The following is an 18207-nucleotide window of genomic DNA, read 5'->3' as shown; positions in this document are numbered from 1 at the left end:
GTTACTAAATTATCTGGAATGCAGATTACAGCCAAACTGAAGCTTTGCTTGATTTATATGCACTATAAAAATACACAACGAGTAACGTGTATGAAGGTCTAGAAAGTAGCGTTTCTTAATAGCATTACAGAACCGTAGAGCATTGCTGCCCATTGATGCAATTTAATGGCTCTGATGATATTCGGTTTCACTTATGCTGACACTGCCAGGACACACACTGCACCACCCACATCCCATTCCACGCCTTCCGATGATACAGCACCAGATGTGGGGCTGGAAATACAGGCCAGGTAAGGCCTGTGAACAGCTGGAACGACTCCATATCCCACACCATATGCCTCTAAAGTAAATGTGCTAGATCTCATTTGTGGGGTTTTAAAACGAAAGTAAATGAGCTAGGTCTCATTCCTGGGGGGTTTAAAACTAAAGTAAATGAGCTAGGTCCCATTCCTGGGGGGTTTAAAACTAAAGTAAATGAGCTAGGTCTCATTCCTGGGGGTTTTAAAACTAAAGTAAATGAGCTAAGTCTCATTCCAGGGGGTTTTAAAACTAAAGTATATGTGCTTGGTCTCATTCCTGGGGGTTTTAAAACTAAAGTAAATGAGCTAGGTCTCATTCCTGGGGTTTTAAAACTAAAGTAAATGAGCTAGGTCTCATTCCTGGGGGTTTTAAAACTAAAGTAAATGAGCTAGGTCTCATTCCAGGGGGTTTTAAAACTTAAGCAAATGTGCCTGGTCTCATTCCTGGGGTTTTTAAAACAAAAGTAAATGAGCTAGGTCTCATTCCTGGGGGTTTTAAAACTAAAGTAAATGAGCTAGGTCTCATTCCTGGGGGTTTTAAAACTAAAGTAAATGAGCTAGGTCTCATTCCAGGGGGTTTTAAAACTAAAGCAAATGTGCTAGGTCTCATTCCTGGGGGTTTTAAAACGAAAGTAAATGAGCTAGGTCTCATTCCTGGAGGGTTTAAAAGGAAAGCAAATGCGCTTGGTCTCTTTCCTGGGGTTTTTCAAACTAAAGTAAATGAGCTAGCTCTCATTCATTTGGGTTTCAAAACAGAGCAAGGGATCTTTGCACACAGGAGCAGACGAGACCAGCTCGCCCTTCACACTAAAGCACGCTGGTATGGAGACACCGGGCAACAGTAAATAACTCTATTTCCATGTTAGCTACTTATGTCTCCGGAAGGTTTGCTACTTTCTCCTTTTTGTTTCTCTACCTCACAAATGCAAAGTGGTCTTGTGGCATGACACTTTCAGACAACTTCAATTCAGACTATTCTCGTAAAGAAACACACTGGCTGAAGGTGTTTCATAAAAAGTAGGATGATGTGCAACCATAAAGGCCAGGTATTATAAGAAATAAAGTGCCCCATGTATACATTACGAAGAGTATTGCAGGCCACTGAGGACTTCTGTGACTGTATGAGGGCACCCTCCCTATGGCCCTGTGACTCCATATGAGGACATTATTTGACATGTTTTGGGAACGTACAATTGGGGGAAATGTAGCCCAAATGAAAGGCTTTTAGGGATTGTGGATACATTGTAATGACCCATTATCAGGTCACCAGAATCCCTGAAGAGGGTTTATTGGATCTCAACATGCTTTACCCTTACATAATTTCTCTAGGAATCGTTAATTCTCAGAATAGTGTCCTGCCAGTTTCTTACTAGATACAAATATACACTTCCTTATGTGATTTATAATGCTCGATACCACAAAATTGATTGCATGTAGGCATGAAAACTATGACACACGTAAAAAAAATATGAGCTTGATACCAGTGTGATAGTCCTACATGACATCAGACATTGGAAGAAATAAAGAACGTGGAAGTAGAATCTTTAGCAAAGAGAGCAGTTGTCTTAAGGAGAGGGGATGCAATGTGTGTGTAAATAATTAATAATATATATTCAAGATCAGAATGAATAATGGTGTGAGCTGCTCACTCTGCAGGATCTTGCATATTAATGACTGTTTGAATAGCACTGCGTCCTTACAAGTTTACTAATGAAAGGTGCAGCTGCGGCAACTCCGTTCGAGCTGAGGAGCCATGCCCGCTACATTTTTCTTGTCAAAAAGAGTGTCTGTCAGGCTTAACAAATTTCAGCCTGACAGACACTCTTCTTGTTCAGGTCATGCATCCAAGAGCTAAATGCGCAGGCGCCTGGCTGCCTGAGCTAACCCTTGGTCAGGCTGAGGATTTCACAGCCCTGTGGCTGTGGGTGTGACTTCCTCAGCCTGGCAAAATCACACTGTGGCCCTCTTCCTCATACCAGCTGAAGTGTCACTGATTGCCTCGGACTCGGGCGCTGCATTGTGGAGCCCTGAAGTGCGCAGGGCCAATAGTCATTCAGTGACACCTCGTCACAGAGTGGGCGGGGTCAGCAACGCCCACTGATCCCATCCCACTCTGTGACAAGTGAGGGACTGCTGCCTCCCCTCATTGCCTGACCTCTTAGTCAGCCGATGAGGGGAGGCAGCAGTCCCAAACCTCCCAGGAGGCTGGGACCTCCGAGGCTTCCCTCTCGGAGAGCAGCAGTGGAGGTACGTTTTATGTGCTTTTTATGTTTGGTGCGTGCATGCATGCATGCATAACAGGCGCGCAACACCCATTGGGCTCACCGGGCTTCAGCCCCCCCCCCCCGTCGCCTCCTCTGCCCGGGCTAAAATGACACGCACTGAAATGGTGCAAGAAGGCTGCGCATCCGATCCGAGAATGTGATTGTTTTAATGATTTCTGAGAGGCCCAGCAGCTTGAGCCAGACAGCCAGCCTCTGAACAGTTTCAGCGAGTGAACCCCCCTGCTCTGACCTCTTGTTTTCCTTTAGAGTGGCGCAGAGGTAAAATCCTTGCCTGAAGGCAGGGATTTCACCTAAGCACTTGATGGGTTGTGAGAATGGGGTGTGAAGATGTGCACAGCAGGGGGAAGGCATGGCCAGTTAAGGTGATGCTTTTCCTTTGTAAAGGAATTTCTGCTGGCATCTTAGCCCAGGGTGTGCTGTCTGTGCACTTGTATAGATGTGTATTCCATACAAGTGCACAGACAGCAAACCCTGGGTTATGACGCCAGCAGGAATTAATTTACAAAGGAAAAGCTTCACCTGCACTGGCCATCCCTTTCCCCCTGCTGTCTGTTCATTTGACCCACATTGATCTGCACAGTGAGACCTTCGGGAGGGGCTGGATGCTAGGACACAGTGCTTCTGAACAGCCAGACTCTACAGTATGGTATCAGAAGAGCAGGTAGCAGTTTTTGTGTGTAAGTTCCAGTAACTTTAATGCATTTTTCAGCACAGCATTACCTACTGCCTGCATATCTAGGTTACTGTGAATGTTGTTCTTGACTTACATACATAGAAACGTCAAAGAGGACAGTCCCCTCCAAATATGCAAATGTAGTGTAAGTTTGTAGTGTTCATTTTTTTGGGGGTGCTAGTGGGTAATTTTAGAGTTCAGGGTGGGTATGGGTTATGGGGTGCCAGGGGGGAATTTATGGATCAGGGTGGGTATGGGTTATGGGGTGCCGGGGGAATTTATGGTTCAGCATGGGTATGGGTTTTGGGGTGCCAGGGGTAATTTTAGGGTTTAGGGCAGGTGTGGGTTTTTGGATGTAAGGGGGCTATTTTAGGGTTCAGGGTGGGTATGGGGTGCCAGGGGACATTTTAGGGTTCAGCGTGGGTATGTGTTTTAGTGTGCCAGGGGTAATTTTAGGTTTCAGGGCAGGTGTGGGTTTTAGGGTGTCAGGGGCAATTTTAGGGTTCAGGGTGGGTATGGGTTATGAGGTGCCGGGGGGGAATGTATGGTTCAGCATGGGTATGGGGTTTGGGGAGCCAGGGGTAATTTTAAGGTACAGGGTGGGTGTGGGTTTTGGGGTGCCATGGGATTAATTTTAGGGTTCAGCGTGGGAATGTGTTTTATAGTGCCAGGGGTAATTTTAGGGTTTGGGGCAGGTGTGGGTTTTGGGATGTCAGGGGGCTACTTTAGGGTTCAGGGTGGGTATGGGTTATGGGGTGCCAGGGGACATTTTAGGGTTCAGCGTGAGTATGTGTTTTGGTGTGCCAGGGGTAATTTTAGGTTTCAGGGCAGGTGTGGGTTTTGGGGTGTCAGGGGCAATTTTAGGGTTCAGGGTGGGTATGGGTTATGGGGTGCCAGCTGGGATTTTATGGTTCAGGGTGGGTATGGGTTATGGGTTGCCGGGGGGCATTTATGGTTCAGTATGGGGTTTGGGGTGCCAGGGGTAATTTTAAGGTTCAGGGTGGGTGTGGGTTTTGAGGTGCCATGGGATTAATTTTAGGGTTCAGCGTGGGTATGTGTTTTATAGTGCCAGGGGTAATTTTAGGGTTTAGGGCAGGTGTGGGTTTGGGATGTCAGGGGGCTATTTTAGGGTTCATGGTGGGTATGGGTTATGGGGTGCCAGATGGGAATTTATGGTTCAGCATGGGTATGGGTTTTGGGGTGCCTGGGGTAATTTTAAGGTTCAGGGTGGGTTTGGGTTTTGGGGGGCAAGGGGGAATTTATGGTTCAGCATGGGTATGGTTTCTGGGGTGCCAGGGGTAATTTAAGGTTCAGGGCGGGTATGGGTTTTGGGGCTCCAGGGGGGTGATTTTAGGGTTCAGGGTGGTATTGGGTTTTGGGGTCACAGGGGGTAATTTTAGGGTGTGGGTGGGTATGGGTTTTGGGGTGCCGGGGAGGGATAATTTTAGGGATAGGATGGGTATGGGTTTTGGGGTGCCAGGGGTAATTATAGATTTCAGGGCGGGTATGGGTTTTAGGGTGTGAGGGGGTTAATTTTAGGGTTCAGCGTGGGTATGTGTTTTGGTGTGCCAGGGGTAATTTTACGATTCAGGGTGAGTATGGGTTTTGGGGGGCAATGCATCAAACTAACAAAAATGTGTGCTTTAATTGTTGTCCAGTTTCAAATGCAGAATTCACCACATTTTTTTCTCAGCTTGACCTGAGCATTAACCGATCCTGATTATCTGCCATTTTAGCTCCGCCCCATTGATTTACATTAGCCACGCCCCTTCATCTGCCATGTCAGCCCCCCCCCCGAAATTAAGAACTAGTTGCGCCCCTGATGCATAAATGTATCTGCATTTGTAAGTGAGTGTTGTGAATGTGTGTGTGTATGTGAAGGCATGGGTGTGAGTGAGTGTGTATGAGTGCGCGTGTGGCACCACTCCCTGATAAAATGCCCGTCCGCCACTGGAAATGAGCAGCGCCACTCAATGGGGTTCTAGGTTGAAGCACTGCCTGTGTGGATACCGCACTCTAGTGCCAGCAATCCCTGCCACCTTGCAGCCAGTAGCCATTAACACCGACCCTACAAGGAAGCTGGATGGCTCCTGTTTTGGAAAAGATCAAACAAGAAAGGGGCAACAGACCCGTGGTTGAACCAGGAGCCTATGTTAGGAGGGATGAGGGAGGTTTGGGAGGGCCAGAATATCATGCCCCCTCAATAATTGCACTCTCTGGTTTGTAGTGGCACACAGTGCCCCGAGTCAGGATGTGGCATTCTCATGCCAGGTTTCAGTGAAAGTGCAGCCTTTCCTTTAAAGATGCCTTTCCCCAGAACAATTGAAATGACCCCTTTTAAATTCTCCCCCACTTTCCACAAACAACTAGATAGGGAAACATATTATTTAATTTGAAGTCACTGACTCCTGGTGGCTCTATAAACAATTAAAATCTATAAATGTTTAACATTTAAAACTAGGCTTTTAAAGTGCGCCTAGAGACATGATTTTCACTTGTTTATTTTTTACTCAGCTACTGGGCTCTAATTTCACAGACAATCACAGGACCCAATTCAAAAGGGTATTTTCTGCAATAAACATATGCGTCTGCACAGGATACGTCGATTTACATCTGCCACTTGCATTCACCATAAATATGCATCTTATGTTCAGTGAAGCCAACCATGCATCGAGGAAGCAAGGACACTATTGTTTATCCAAGACATTAACCTATGGCAGGTGGTAGATGGTGGAAACGCTTTGAGGCTCATCCCTATGCAAACTGAGGTTCTCGTGACCTACAAATTGACATCTGGGCGGCCATCATGGGCCAATATCTCACTTCGTCAATTCAGTACAAACCCTTCACATCTGCATCAACCAAAACATGCCCTTAGGCACTTATACATCCAAGGTAGCAAGCACTTGTTTCTTCTCTAAACATTCTTAGAGAGAACCTTGCTATTTATTGAGAATCACCTTTGAATGCCATATGTTAACGTACATATAGAATATCACCAGGACTGTGGTATTGTCAACTATTTTGCTGCCTCAGGAAGGGTTTTAAAAAAGCCAGCAACAGCTGCTAGAAAATGCTGTGCCCTAGGTTCCTACACAAATCAGTTGCTTTTCTTTCATTTGAAATATCTGCAATCCCTTGGCCTTTTTGTGGCCTACATTTTGGTTGGCAGTTTTATCTGTTCATAAGCAACTATCCCCTTAATCCATTTCAAAGGAAAGTGAACCAGCATTTCCATTTCAATAGAACCTTATTATAACTTTGCAAACAGTTGCTCAACATGGGACCTCATTCTACAGTTACAGGTTGGTTGATAAAAAGTCCCTGTTAGAGGTTGTATCTCTAACAAGGAGAGCACACCGTGATGGATGAAATACTTTAATTAATATCACCACTGGTGGTTACCCACCTGCATTCCAGTCCATCTTTTGTTTTTTTGCCAACTATGTCACTCAAGAAGCGACCAGCCATATGCAAATCAGTCCTGTAGCAATAGGAACAGTCTAGCCTGAGCCACCAGGCTAGGTGGAAGCACAAGCAGCAGCAGGGTACAGCTTGAGTCCTGTGGCACACTGAGCACAGGACCCATGTCTGGCCAAACCTGTTGCATTATGCGCGTTGCACTGAGGAAAACAAAAACCTGATGGGTAGGATGCTTGAATAAATCCCTTTCAATGGTAATTAGTTAAGGCCTTCCGTCACTGTGGTCACTGTAATGTTTTTGTTGTGGCATCTCTAAGAAGTCCTTGCTAGTCAAAAGGAATGGGAATGCAGCCACTGTAACCATTTATTTGAGAAAGGACCAGGAATGAAGTAATTTCCTTCTCTTCTGCCACTAGGTTGGGCTAATTTGTTCCATAAAACACTGAAGTTGAAGAGAGGAAGCAAAGAGAGAGAGATACATCACATGAAACCCATGTTTTAAAGACTTGAGATTAACTCCGGCAGGTCATGGGTGCACACCTTTACAAAGATATGGGATGAGACTATGTTATGGAAAGTGGGGAACCTGCTGCAAGGTATGAATGCTTAGTATATTGCTTAAGACAAGAAGCCAGATATGACCTGGAGACTAATTCCTTTCTCTTTCATTAGCAACCTCTCCAGAGTGCCGATGGATGAAATAAGCCTGGTGTTACAGCCCTGGGCAGGCCGAAAGGCTGTTCAACAGAGGGCACCAGCACCCAAACTGGTAGAAACTAATCAAATGTATCCCTCTTTGGAAGTCAGGACAGCAGTCTAGAAATACAGCCATTGTTGGAGAAGCGCGATTGTACCCTGGTGAATACCAACAACTGAGTTGTTTTTCACCCAATTGTTCCAACTTCTATAACGATATGAGTAAAGTTTGAGGCATCAATGTCTGGTCTGCATGGCTCAGCACCCCCAAGACTCTTTTACTCCCTCTACTCCCTTCTACTCCCTCCTTTTTGCAGTGCTTGATTTGTAAAAGAATGAGTATCAGTGCCCACAGCACTGCTCAGAAGCCCGTAGCCTGTGGTAATAAATATCTGTATAGTTTTGAATTTCACCTTATGCCTCTTTACTACAAGACTAGATATTTCTTGACCCATTATCTCACTCTTCCAGAGTCCTGCTTTCTTCCTTTATGACATTGTTTCCTTCCTTCTCTTCCTTCTTCTTAACCGTTTGTATGTTTTCCTTTTTTCTTACTCAATATCGAATAAGGAAAACAAAAGTGCTGGTCCCCATAAAAGAGTACCGGTGGCCCTCACCGGCAACTGCTGGCTCAAGTTAAGCACTGTCTCTTTGATTTGTCTGCATGCATAGGGAATGCAAGAGGCACCCCATAACACACGTGTTGTGGGGCACTCTTAGGGCAAACGTGGGATGCTGTGAAATGTAGGTGAAGGCATTGTGATGGCAATGCATTTGACTATCAAATGTATTGCTAACTGCAATGATGTGAGAAAGGCTGGTCTGACACAGTGACCTATTATGGCAGCCACGTAGAATATAAATCATTTTAACCCCTTCGCTGCGGCGGCTATTCCGCCGCAGCGCTAAAGGGGCGGGGCGGCCGCGCGGCCGCCGCATGCTGGTGACAGAACCGCTCCGTCACCAGCTACAGTTGAGCTGTGCTGGTGACGGAGCGGTTCCGTCATGACCCGCCCCGCTCTTTAGAACACCGCGCAGGCACGAAATCAGCGCCGCGCAGGCGCGGCGGCCGGGCCATGACGGAACCGCTCCGTCATCAGCACAGCTCAACTGTAGCTGATGACGGAGCGATTCCGTCATCAGCATGGAAGGGGTTAAAAGAATAGGTGTCAATAACAGGGTTCTTCCCACTGAGGATTTCATTGCATTGGTGGGTTGCGCCACAGTATCTGTCACCATTCATCTGCTTCCTGCTTGGTTTGCAGGAACCAAGAGGGAAGCAGAGGGAAGGTTGAAGATGCAAATATGTTTATCCTCTTAAAGACACTTTCCTCAGGTCTCTGTAGACCGAGGCTAGGCTTTGAAGACATGGGTGGTGCCTGCTTGCTCGCTTTGACATGCCAACAGTAAGTAAATAGGTTTAGAATGTGGTGTTGATGATAATGTCCAATTGGGGTGTGAGGAACAGCAGCGGGACAGAGAGGTCTGGTTAAGTAGACTAGGATAGGTAAAAAGTGAAATGGAGCATGGATGAAAAGGCATTTTAGGTGATTGTGAAATGCTCGCACATTTGGACCGGCAGCAGCAGAGGGGTCTACGGAAGGAGGAGAACCACGCTCCCCACAAGCCAGCGGGACACAGAGACGCCCTTTCGACACGCCCTGGCCAGTACTTGACCAGTCGCATAATCCCGCCTTGCGGGATGCGCGCTGGACGAGCAGGCGAAGCCCGGGCTAAGGGCGGGCCCGTTTTAGCCCGTTCGAGCCCGGCAGAGGACGGGACACCCCTCTAACATCTGTGGAACTAATGTCAGTGTTTCTAAAACCCATATTGTATTGTGTGCCAGCGGATCGAAAATCCTTGTGGCGACTCCTGCGACTTCTGAGACAGTTTTTTATCCGCTATTCACCTTTAGTTATGGCTACCAATAATGATGGGAAGGGGTGAAGTCTAATATGGGCGGTTCTATCGTGGGAACCTTAGACCGCTTCATCACTAGGGCTTCATCTGTACTCTAGCGTGAAATTGAATTGACAGAGAAAAGACTGTCATTGGACCCAGTCTTTGATAAACGCTCATCCTTAGGGCCAATATTGCACTCAATCTCCCCAAATCAGCATCATGTGGTTAGTGCTGGCGACACCGAGGTGGGAAGCTCACACCCCCAGGGCTGCCAAGTTTTGGAACTCTCACAAGATAGCAGGATCAATGCACCAGCTAGTACAAGTGCACTTGATCCCTACGCTGAAGAATTAGGTCCTCTTAATATGAGACCACAAACGAGATCACTAGAGTGCTCCAAAGCTGAGAGCGCAAATGTGGCAACAGACCTGGTCGTAAAAAGGAAGCGTGGAGGAGCCCCTTTAACAAGTAAAAAAGCTAAACGTAAAAAAGGGAATGACAAAAGTGAAGAATTGAGTTCAAGACCCCCACATATCCCAGCAATAACCCCACAGTCTACTCTAACGGCCACCGCTTCAATGAACTTTAGAGACGTTGATCCGGCAGATTTGGGAACTGCATTTTGGGGGGAACTGGAGCTCATCTTCACAAGGACCTGTCTCTCCATATACAATAGACTTGCGCAGATTGAAAAGAGACTATTGCATTTAGAGTCACGGTCTGGCCCAGTCCAGTTACAGGCAGATTTGAAAGCTTCAGGGGGGGTGCCCACCTGGACGGGAGGCTGCATCCAGGGAATGGAGAAGCAACTGTTAGTAATCAGTTAAATAGTAACTTTATACCTGAGGTCCTGCCGCTGGTGGTAAACTCCAGTCCGCCCACTAATTGTGTGCCCTCACCACCAAGGGAAAGGACCAAAGATAACAACAATGTACATTCCAGCAGTGGGGCTTCGGCGAGGAAAACGGGGCATTTGGGCGAGCAACTCTAATTCCATAGAAATATTGTCGAGAAGCACGCGCAATCATTACCCCGTGTCAATCTCCCCCCAGCATCACTGCCATATGTGGTGGTGCTTGTAGGGGTACCAGCATTAGATATTGGGAAAAATGAGGCATACACTGAGCTTAAGAACAAATGTATACAGTGGCTTAGCTGCAATAGGCCTCATCCACCACAGGTCACTGGGGAAATACTGTTTGCGAGGCGGGTTGATTGGGTTGGGGATAGGCCAAAAACTATCGCTGGTAATTGTGTCATTATCAACTTCAAGAAAACCTCTGCAGTGGATTACATATGCAAGGGGGCCTCAGCTGGGTGCAAATCGCAAATCTTACCCCTACACTTGTCCTATTTCTACCATGCCCCCTACTTGGGCCAGAAGCAATCTAGAGGGGGGCACTCAAGGGGGTTCCTGAACCCACCACTATATAGAAATCAAGTAGGGGTGAATAACTGGGAGGGCCCACAAACAAACACCCCCCTGCTCTCCTTTTTCCCCCAGAATAACAGGTTTAGTACCCTAGACCTAGTGGATTAACAACCAGAGGTTAAATCATACCCACTCCCAGGTGTTAAGAGAGCAAGGCTCGCAATTAGCTGGTATGTTGTATACTGTTGATGTTCATTCTATTAGGGACCCCAGTATTGTACAACAAGAGGCTGTGGAAACTAAGGGGCCGAAAGTGCTAATTGTGGGTCAGAGTAGGGAGATGGCTGTAGATTCTGATGCACTTTCCCATGTGACGCAGGAGGGTGCATCGGGGTTGGTCGCCGAGCCATGATCGGGTGAAGCACCAGAACAAATCCAAGTGACTAGGAGGAAGCTGTGTCCTAGTGGTGCAGCACTTGGTGTTTATTGTCCTACAGAAGTTCTATGTCCACTTAGTTCTGGGGCAATGGACTGTAAGATTAAAGTCCTGTCCTGGAACCTGGCCGGACTGAGAAATAAACTATCTACTCCTGAGTGGGGCCAAGTTATTGAAAAACATGACATCTGTCTTATGCAGGCGACATAGGCCCTGGAAGAGACCGTATGGGATGGTTTTGCCACTTTTAACTTCTTGGTAACTTCCAGGGGTAGGGGGAGACCTTCGGGTGGCTTGGCGATATGGGTTGGTACGCACTTGGGAGCGAAGGCAGCCCATGTCCCAACCAACTCACTCGACGTTCAATGCGTTCTCCTGACACCGCCTGACTCTACCCAGGTTGCCCTTCTTAATGTTTACTCAAGGCCTTCGCAGGGCGGCCAGGAATCTGGCACTATCGACATATTAGGACAGTTTATCTCCTCCCTTGACCCCGAAATAACCCTATTAATCGGAGGCGACTTCAACTGCCAGTATGAACCTCTGACTGGCTCAGATATGGCTGGCTTAGTGGATGAGGACCAATACTGGCACATCCCTGAACCGCGGATAGCCCCTGTTAAAGCCTGGACACCACTGGTCCTCCACATTAAATCACTATCCCTTACAGCGTCTCTGCGGCCGTGTAATGGGAGGGTGGATCCAGATAGACCGGGCTCATCTACTTTTAACAGGTTAGGGCAAAATTCCAACATTGATTATGTACTAGTTGAAGCCAGACATTGGAATAGGGTCTTTGATTTCAGGGTCCACTAACAGAGCGATAGCGACCATAACGCTCTTGTGTTGACTCTGAAATCTGGGAGTTTTGGTTTGTCCAGCCAAGCCTTTGAGCCCAACTCTGCACAACCACCCATTCTTCTTTCCAATAATCGGCGACGAATTAAGTGGTCGAAAATACAGGATTCGTCGTCTAAACTTGCAGGGATATACCAGCTTGCACTAGCACATCTGTTAGAAATGGGTGAGGTAGGAGAAAATGATTCTGATCCAGAAGCCCGGACTAGGGCAGTAGAAATCCATAAACAACTGATTGTAAATCTATCAGATGTTTTCTTCCCTTGTGGAAGTGTGAAGGTTATTACACACCAAAACCACCCATGGTATGACGCATCCTGTCGGAAAGCGAAAAAGGATCTCTTAGCCGCTATAAAAATTGAGGACAGGGCTAGTATCAAGCAGTGCCCGCAGGTATAAGCAGGTTGTTAATAAGGAGAAGAAGAACTGGGAGGAGAATAGGTGGGAAGAATTAAGATTAGCTCTCCTGACCAAAGATTCTAAATCATTTTGGTCTATTGTCAATTCTGGGGGTAGACCACCTACCCTAGCGAATATAGCACCTGCAGCATGGGAAGCTCATTTTGTGGCTTTATATACCAACACCGACGAAGAGTCACTATCGTTTGCCACCCCTGGACCCTCCTACGAGCATAGTTTGGAGGCGTGTTGGTTCCTGTGACGGGGGACGCTGAAGAGGTTCGCCAGCTCCCTACTATAGGACCCTTACATGAGTATCCATCGGTCGGACAGTGGTTTCTATTGGTGAGCACCGTATGGGCGGGGGTGAAGATATCTCACTCGTGGAGGTTGAGACAGCAATAACCAAACTGCTACCAAATAAGGCCCCTCGCTTGGACAAGCTTCCAGGTGACTTATTCCGAGCACAACCTAAAATTTGGACACCATTATTTGGTTGTTCTATTTAATGCAAAACTCAAGGGGAGTCTCCTGCTAGACACCTGGCTAGGAGCGGAAATTGTCCCAATCCACAAAAAATGCTGTCCAATAACCCCGTCCAACTATCGGCCTATCAGCCTGATAGACACCACACAAAAGCTGATGGGCAGGATTATTTTAGACAGAATCCAGGGGTGGATAGAGGAAAATGGGACCCTGTCTATATTCCAAGCCGGGTTTAGGACGGGCATTTCCACAATAGATCAAATTTTTAGCCTGCAGGTACTCTTCTGAAAAACGGTATGTGTGGAGGGTGGCAGCCTCGATCTCATATTCGTGGACCTGCGAGCCGCATTTGATCTAGTCCCGAGAGAAAAATTGTGGGCCGTATTGCTGGGTATGGGTCTTCCTGCCCAACTGTTGGATAACCTGATTAGACTCCATGCGAACAATTATGCTCAAGTTGGGTGTGGTCGGCATTGGGAATTGTCGGATCGCTTCCCTGTGAAAAAAGGGGTACGCCAGGGGTGTGTCCTGGTCCCAACTTTATTCTGTCTTTATCTGATCGGGCTAGTTGACCATCTGCTGCATGTAAAAGATAATGATGCCCCTGGGCTGGCGACTGGGTGCGACCCCGCTTTGATGTTAGCAGATGACACTTTGTTGTTATCTAAAACATCAACGGGCAGCCAGCGTACCTTGGATGGCTTCGCAGTTTTTCGTAAACTGCGTGGGTTGGAGATTAACTTGGATAAGACCAAGTTTATGATTTTTATTCCCCCGAGGAAAACTCGCCCGAACCCTCTGTTAAACGGCATACGCCTAGAAAGAGTCAAGACCTTCGATTACTTGGACATTACCTTAACGGAAAATTTTGACTGAGGGTCTCAGACATCAAAGGTGGCCCTCAGGCTGTCCCAGGTCGTGGGGGGGAATTAGCAAAGTTCATAAATCCTCTGTCTTCAAACCTGCTGCACCAGTCGTAGAAATTTACAAACTTCAGGACAGGGCGGCCTCTACGTACGGTGCAGAACTTTGGGGCCATAAACGATTAATTAACCTTGCGAGGGTAGAACATGGTTTTATGAGGAACCTATTAACTCTGCTGCGTATGGACTTAGGGTTAGAGCCTATAGAGGAGGTAGTAGCCACATGGCCATTGATGTATTGGAAGAGGCTCTGGACCGTGCCTGAACTAATATCCTATAACGAAGAGTTTACAGAATTAAGGTCTGTTTTAAAAAATAGGAATATTCCATGGCTTGCGCATGTGAGGGCACTCTGTGAACAAATTGGTTTACTAGAGTTGTGGGAGAATCCTGCAGATAGCTGTCCTAGGATAACGAAAGCTGAGCTGTTGAGCTATGTCAGGAATTATAACCTATTATCTTTCCAGAGGTGCCCAACTCTGGGAAGATTGACGGTGGAGTTCCTTCAAGTTAAAGTTGAACCGAGCATGGAGAATTTTTGGGATTTAATCTATCCTGCCCTTGCAAGGAAACTCTACATACAGCTTATGATTGGCAGCCTCCCACTCAGGGTATTTACTGGTAAATGGGCCAATATGGAGAACATTGTTTGCCCAGCTTGTAACTACAAAGAAGAAGATATCTTCCATGTTCTGTTTTTTTGCCCTTCCTACTGGGCGATAAGGAAATGCTGGCTGATTCCACTTTGTAGGAACTTAGGTTTTACCCAGTGTGCCCATGCTTGCAGGGTCCTTTGCTATGATACACACCCCCCATTGTCTTCGCTGTATCACGATTCATGTTGAGTATGTGGCGTAGACGGAGAAGTTTCCTATAACTTTGCTATATGTATTTTAATGTACCGTTCGATAACTATTTGGTTTAATCTAATTTTATTTCCCTGGTTTTATTGCATATGTAATTTATTGTTTTAACCTCCAGTGATATGTTCTGATTTTATGTCCACTTTTATGGTCCTTTGACCGAAATAAAGTTATCCAAATGAAACGAAATGTGTGGGGGTTTAATGGGACAGTAAGAGCCATTAAAGAAATTTGGAAAGTATATTAGCAGGAAAAAATCATCATCTTTATTTCTCCAAAATAAATTGATCAGAGTCCATCACTACTCAAATTAAAGTCTTGCTGCACATACATTTGTTGAATATCCTAACTCCGAACACCAGCAGGCTGACCTGCATAGCGCATTGAGACAGCCGACCAAAGAGTGTGTCCCACTGCCAGATCCATGTCATCCATCCATTTCATGTCGGTCTCTAAAGAAGAATCACACGATCTCAGGCATGATTTTCTATTGTCACGCTTAAACGCATTGCCATTGGTTGCCACTTAGAATGTGGATGTCTTAGTATCATGTCATTTTTAAACAACTTTGAATGATATAAAAAAAAGCTCAAAGAACCAATCAAAAAAGAAAACTGAGCTTTAAAGACCATGTACATTAAACTAATCACTTTATGTGAAATGAAAGTAAGCATTAGTTTAGTGGTTGACTGTAAATCAGGGTTTTCCAAAGTAGGTCCTGCCAGATTTTAAGATAACTACATTTATCTAACTGGGGATATGCTAAAAATCTAGCATGGATCTGGCCATGCAGGACCGACTTTGGAGAGCCTTGCTGTAAATTGTCAACACATTACAGGGATTCAACATGTGTAGGGGGGAAGACAATGAAAACCTGGATGGGACCTGCTTATCTGGTAGCTCCAAGACACGGGTGATGCAGGCAGGGAGATCAGGATGCTGTGGTGAGACAGTAGACGGTGTTTGTCACTGAGCCACCAGACCCAGTGAGACAGGTGAACCACTTCACAATCAAAAAAGAAAACTGAGCTTTAAAGACCATGTACATTAAACTAATCACTTTATGTGAAATGAAAGTAAGCATTAGTTTAGTGGTTGACTGTAAATCAGGGTTTTCCAAAGTAGGTCCTGCCAGATTTTAAGATAACTACATTTATCTAACTGGGGATATGCTAAAAATCTAGCATGGATCTGGCCATGCAGGACCGACTTTGGAGAGCCTTGCTGTAAATTGTCAACACATTACAGGGATTCAACATGTGTAGGGGGGAAGACAATGAAAACCTGCATGGGACCTGCTTATCTGGTAGCTCCAAGACACGGGTGATGCAGGCAGGGAGATCAGGATGCTGTGGTGAGACAGTAGACGGTGTTTGTCACTGAGCCACCAGACCCAGTGAGACAGGTGAACCACTTCACAATCATGATGGAGAAATCTGCAGAAATGAAACTATTCATGCCTGATAGGAATCCGTTGGTGAATTAATGGCAGGGATAAATGGACGTAATATTTAAGATAAAAGCCAAGCACTGCTGGGGTCTGTTAACCAGGAAACCATCAGTAGAAAGAGTGTGAAAATCAGAATATTAAGCACAGTTTCTGGATTTGGTGATATTACTGCCAGTGCTCAGTTTGTAAATATATATATATATATATACTTATATATATATATATGTCTAAGGGGCCCACCATGGATGCTGTGTATGCCGGGGTTCCCAAACACAAAGGCTGCCTAATATTGGTTCCTTCTCGTGCTTCTTTCTACCACCGCCCTACACAACCTTTTTCTATTCATTGGAGAGTCAGAATTTTGAAGATTTATTATCTGCCTGCACATATGTTAACTCCACCTTATCAACACGCAATATATTGCCAAAGTGAGTAGATGTGGATTTAGGATAGTATATCTACACTTCCCTATATATCCTTTCTTTCACAATATGGTGGTAGTTGATCTTGTTGAGTCCATATTTCTGTATGTTGATATTTTTTGTAGTCAATATTGTGAAATACAACTTTTTATTTCTCTCTTGCAGAATACTTTTCGTCCTTGTTTCCTCCCTTTGTGACTGTTGTCCTATATTGATTTTTCTCCTGGTTTCTCTCTTTTCTGTCATTCTCTGTCTTTCAAAGTCTGATGATGAAAATATAAGTCTCCCTCTTAAAAAATGGCTGCGGGTGCCGCTACTTACTCCCAGCAACACAAATGGAACCCCTGATTTCTGGGTAGCTACGTAAACAAACAATTTCATATCAGATAGAGTATTTACATTGCATAAACTCACAATCACAAAATCTGTGTTTGAAAGGACAACTAATTTCTTGAAGTAACAGAATAGTCACATGTTGTTTGGGAAAACAAGCATTAAGTCTAAACATTTTACTGAATATCTTTGAAAGATTATCCTAAATCTACTAAAGAAAGTAGGTTAATTTTTAAGCTCATCTTTGTTCTGAAAAGGAAATATTCTGTGTTTAAAAAGATGCCACACCATTTAATTGTATTCAGTCAGGGACATGAAGCTTGGCAAAGAAGAAGTATTTTGTAGGAGAAACAAGAAAAGTGGAAACACCAAAGCATGAATGATAGGGCTTCTCCCTTCCCTTTGGTTACAGGAACTTACCTAAACCGGGAGGCACTTCCGGACATGGGGGTAAAGGCTGCTCTGTGACCGAGTGGTTGAGGCCAGGCTTGGCGCTGGGAGAGACCCGCTCGCTCGCCGCAGCCACGCCATAGCTGGAGGCTGTCCCATTGGGCCTGGAGATGTTGTAGTAGGGGTGTGCGCGGGAGGAGTTCCTGACATTGAAGCGCGTGAAGAAGTCCAGGCGCTGAGCGTAGACGTCAAAGTACAGGATCATCATGATGATGAAGTGGATGAGGCAGAGCAGGAGGACAGCCTTGCAGATCCTTTCCAGGGTCACTCCCAGCATCAGTCTGGTCATCTTCTGGGAAGAGGCAGGCACAGGTGGGCAGTCATGTGCTCCCTCTGGGCTCCAGCACCGACTGCCAGCAGGTCACGAATCCTGCGCAAGAGAAAAAGAGCACGCTTTAACAACAGGGATCTCTAATCCTGCTCCCTCCACCCTTCTCAACACCGCTTTTGAAAGGTTACAAAGCATCAGGAGCAGCCATCAGGCTTTAAATGAAATCTATTTAATGGTGTATCGTTCTTTGCCCGCTCGCTGGAGGACCGCGCTCTGCGCCTAAGTACAGGCCAAGAGCCAGTGATTAACCTTCATGTGCTAACTTTACTCAGTACCAATGCTCTTCGTGAAAATCATTTAGCCTTTTCCCAGCACTCCTAAACGCTTGAATGCCCAATGGGATAAAGACCTATGTGAATTCCATGAACATAAACGAAGCCCCAAGTTACAATTAGCATTCAGAGGCAGCCTACTGAGTCACAAGCATGAAACGCACACATATTATCAAATTAAGGAGGAATTAACACATAGGCTACCATATAGTTCACATGGAGGCGAGTCATTTCAAGCCCAAAAGATCATCCTTGAAATGCAGGTCACTTAGATGAGTGTTTACAAGAAGGAAGCCTGATGCTTTTCAGATCATCATCCTTAAAATACAAGCTA

At 45.8% G+C, this 18207-nt stretch overlaps 1 protein-coding gene across 1 annotated transcript in view; it reads right to left on the bottom strand.

Annotated features, from left to right (window-relative positions):
* The window catches only part of LOC147671294 (beta-1,4-galactosyltransferase 2-like), a 914400-nt gene that overhangs the window by 595970 nt on the left and 300223 nt on the right, over window positions 1–18207 (bottom strand). The window contains exon 2 of the mRNA XM_086948094.1: window positions 17241–17640. Within this exon, the coding sequence (XP_086804220.1) occupies window positions 17241–17559 (319 nt within the window). The 5' untranslated portion in view covers window positions 17560–17640. The remainder of the gene's footprint in view (window positions 1–17240; window positions 17641–18207) is intronic.

The sequence above is a fragment of the Lissotriton vulgaris genome, unplaced genomic scaffold (genome assembly GCF_964263255.1).
Source record: "Lissotriton vulgaris unplaced genomic scaffold, aLisVul1.2 SCAFFOLD_329, whole genome shotgun sequence".
Taxonomy (NCBI): Eukaryota; Metazoa; Chordata; class Amphibia; order Caudata; family Salamandridae; genus Lissotriton; species Lissotriton vulgaris.
The sequence above is the reverse complement of the archived record's forward strand: the minus strand, read 5'-3'. Positions and strand labels throughout refer to the sequence as shown.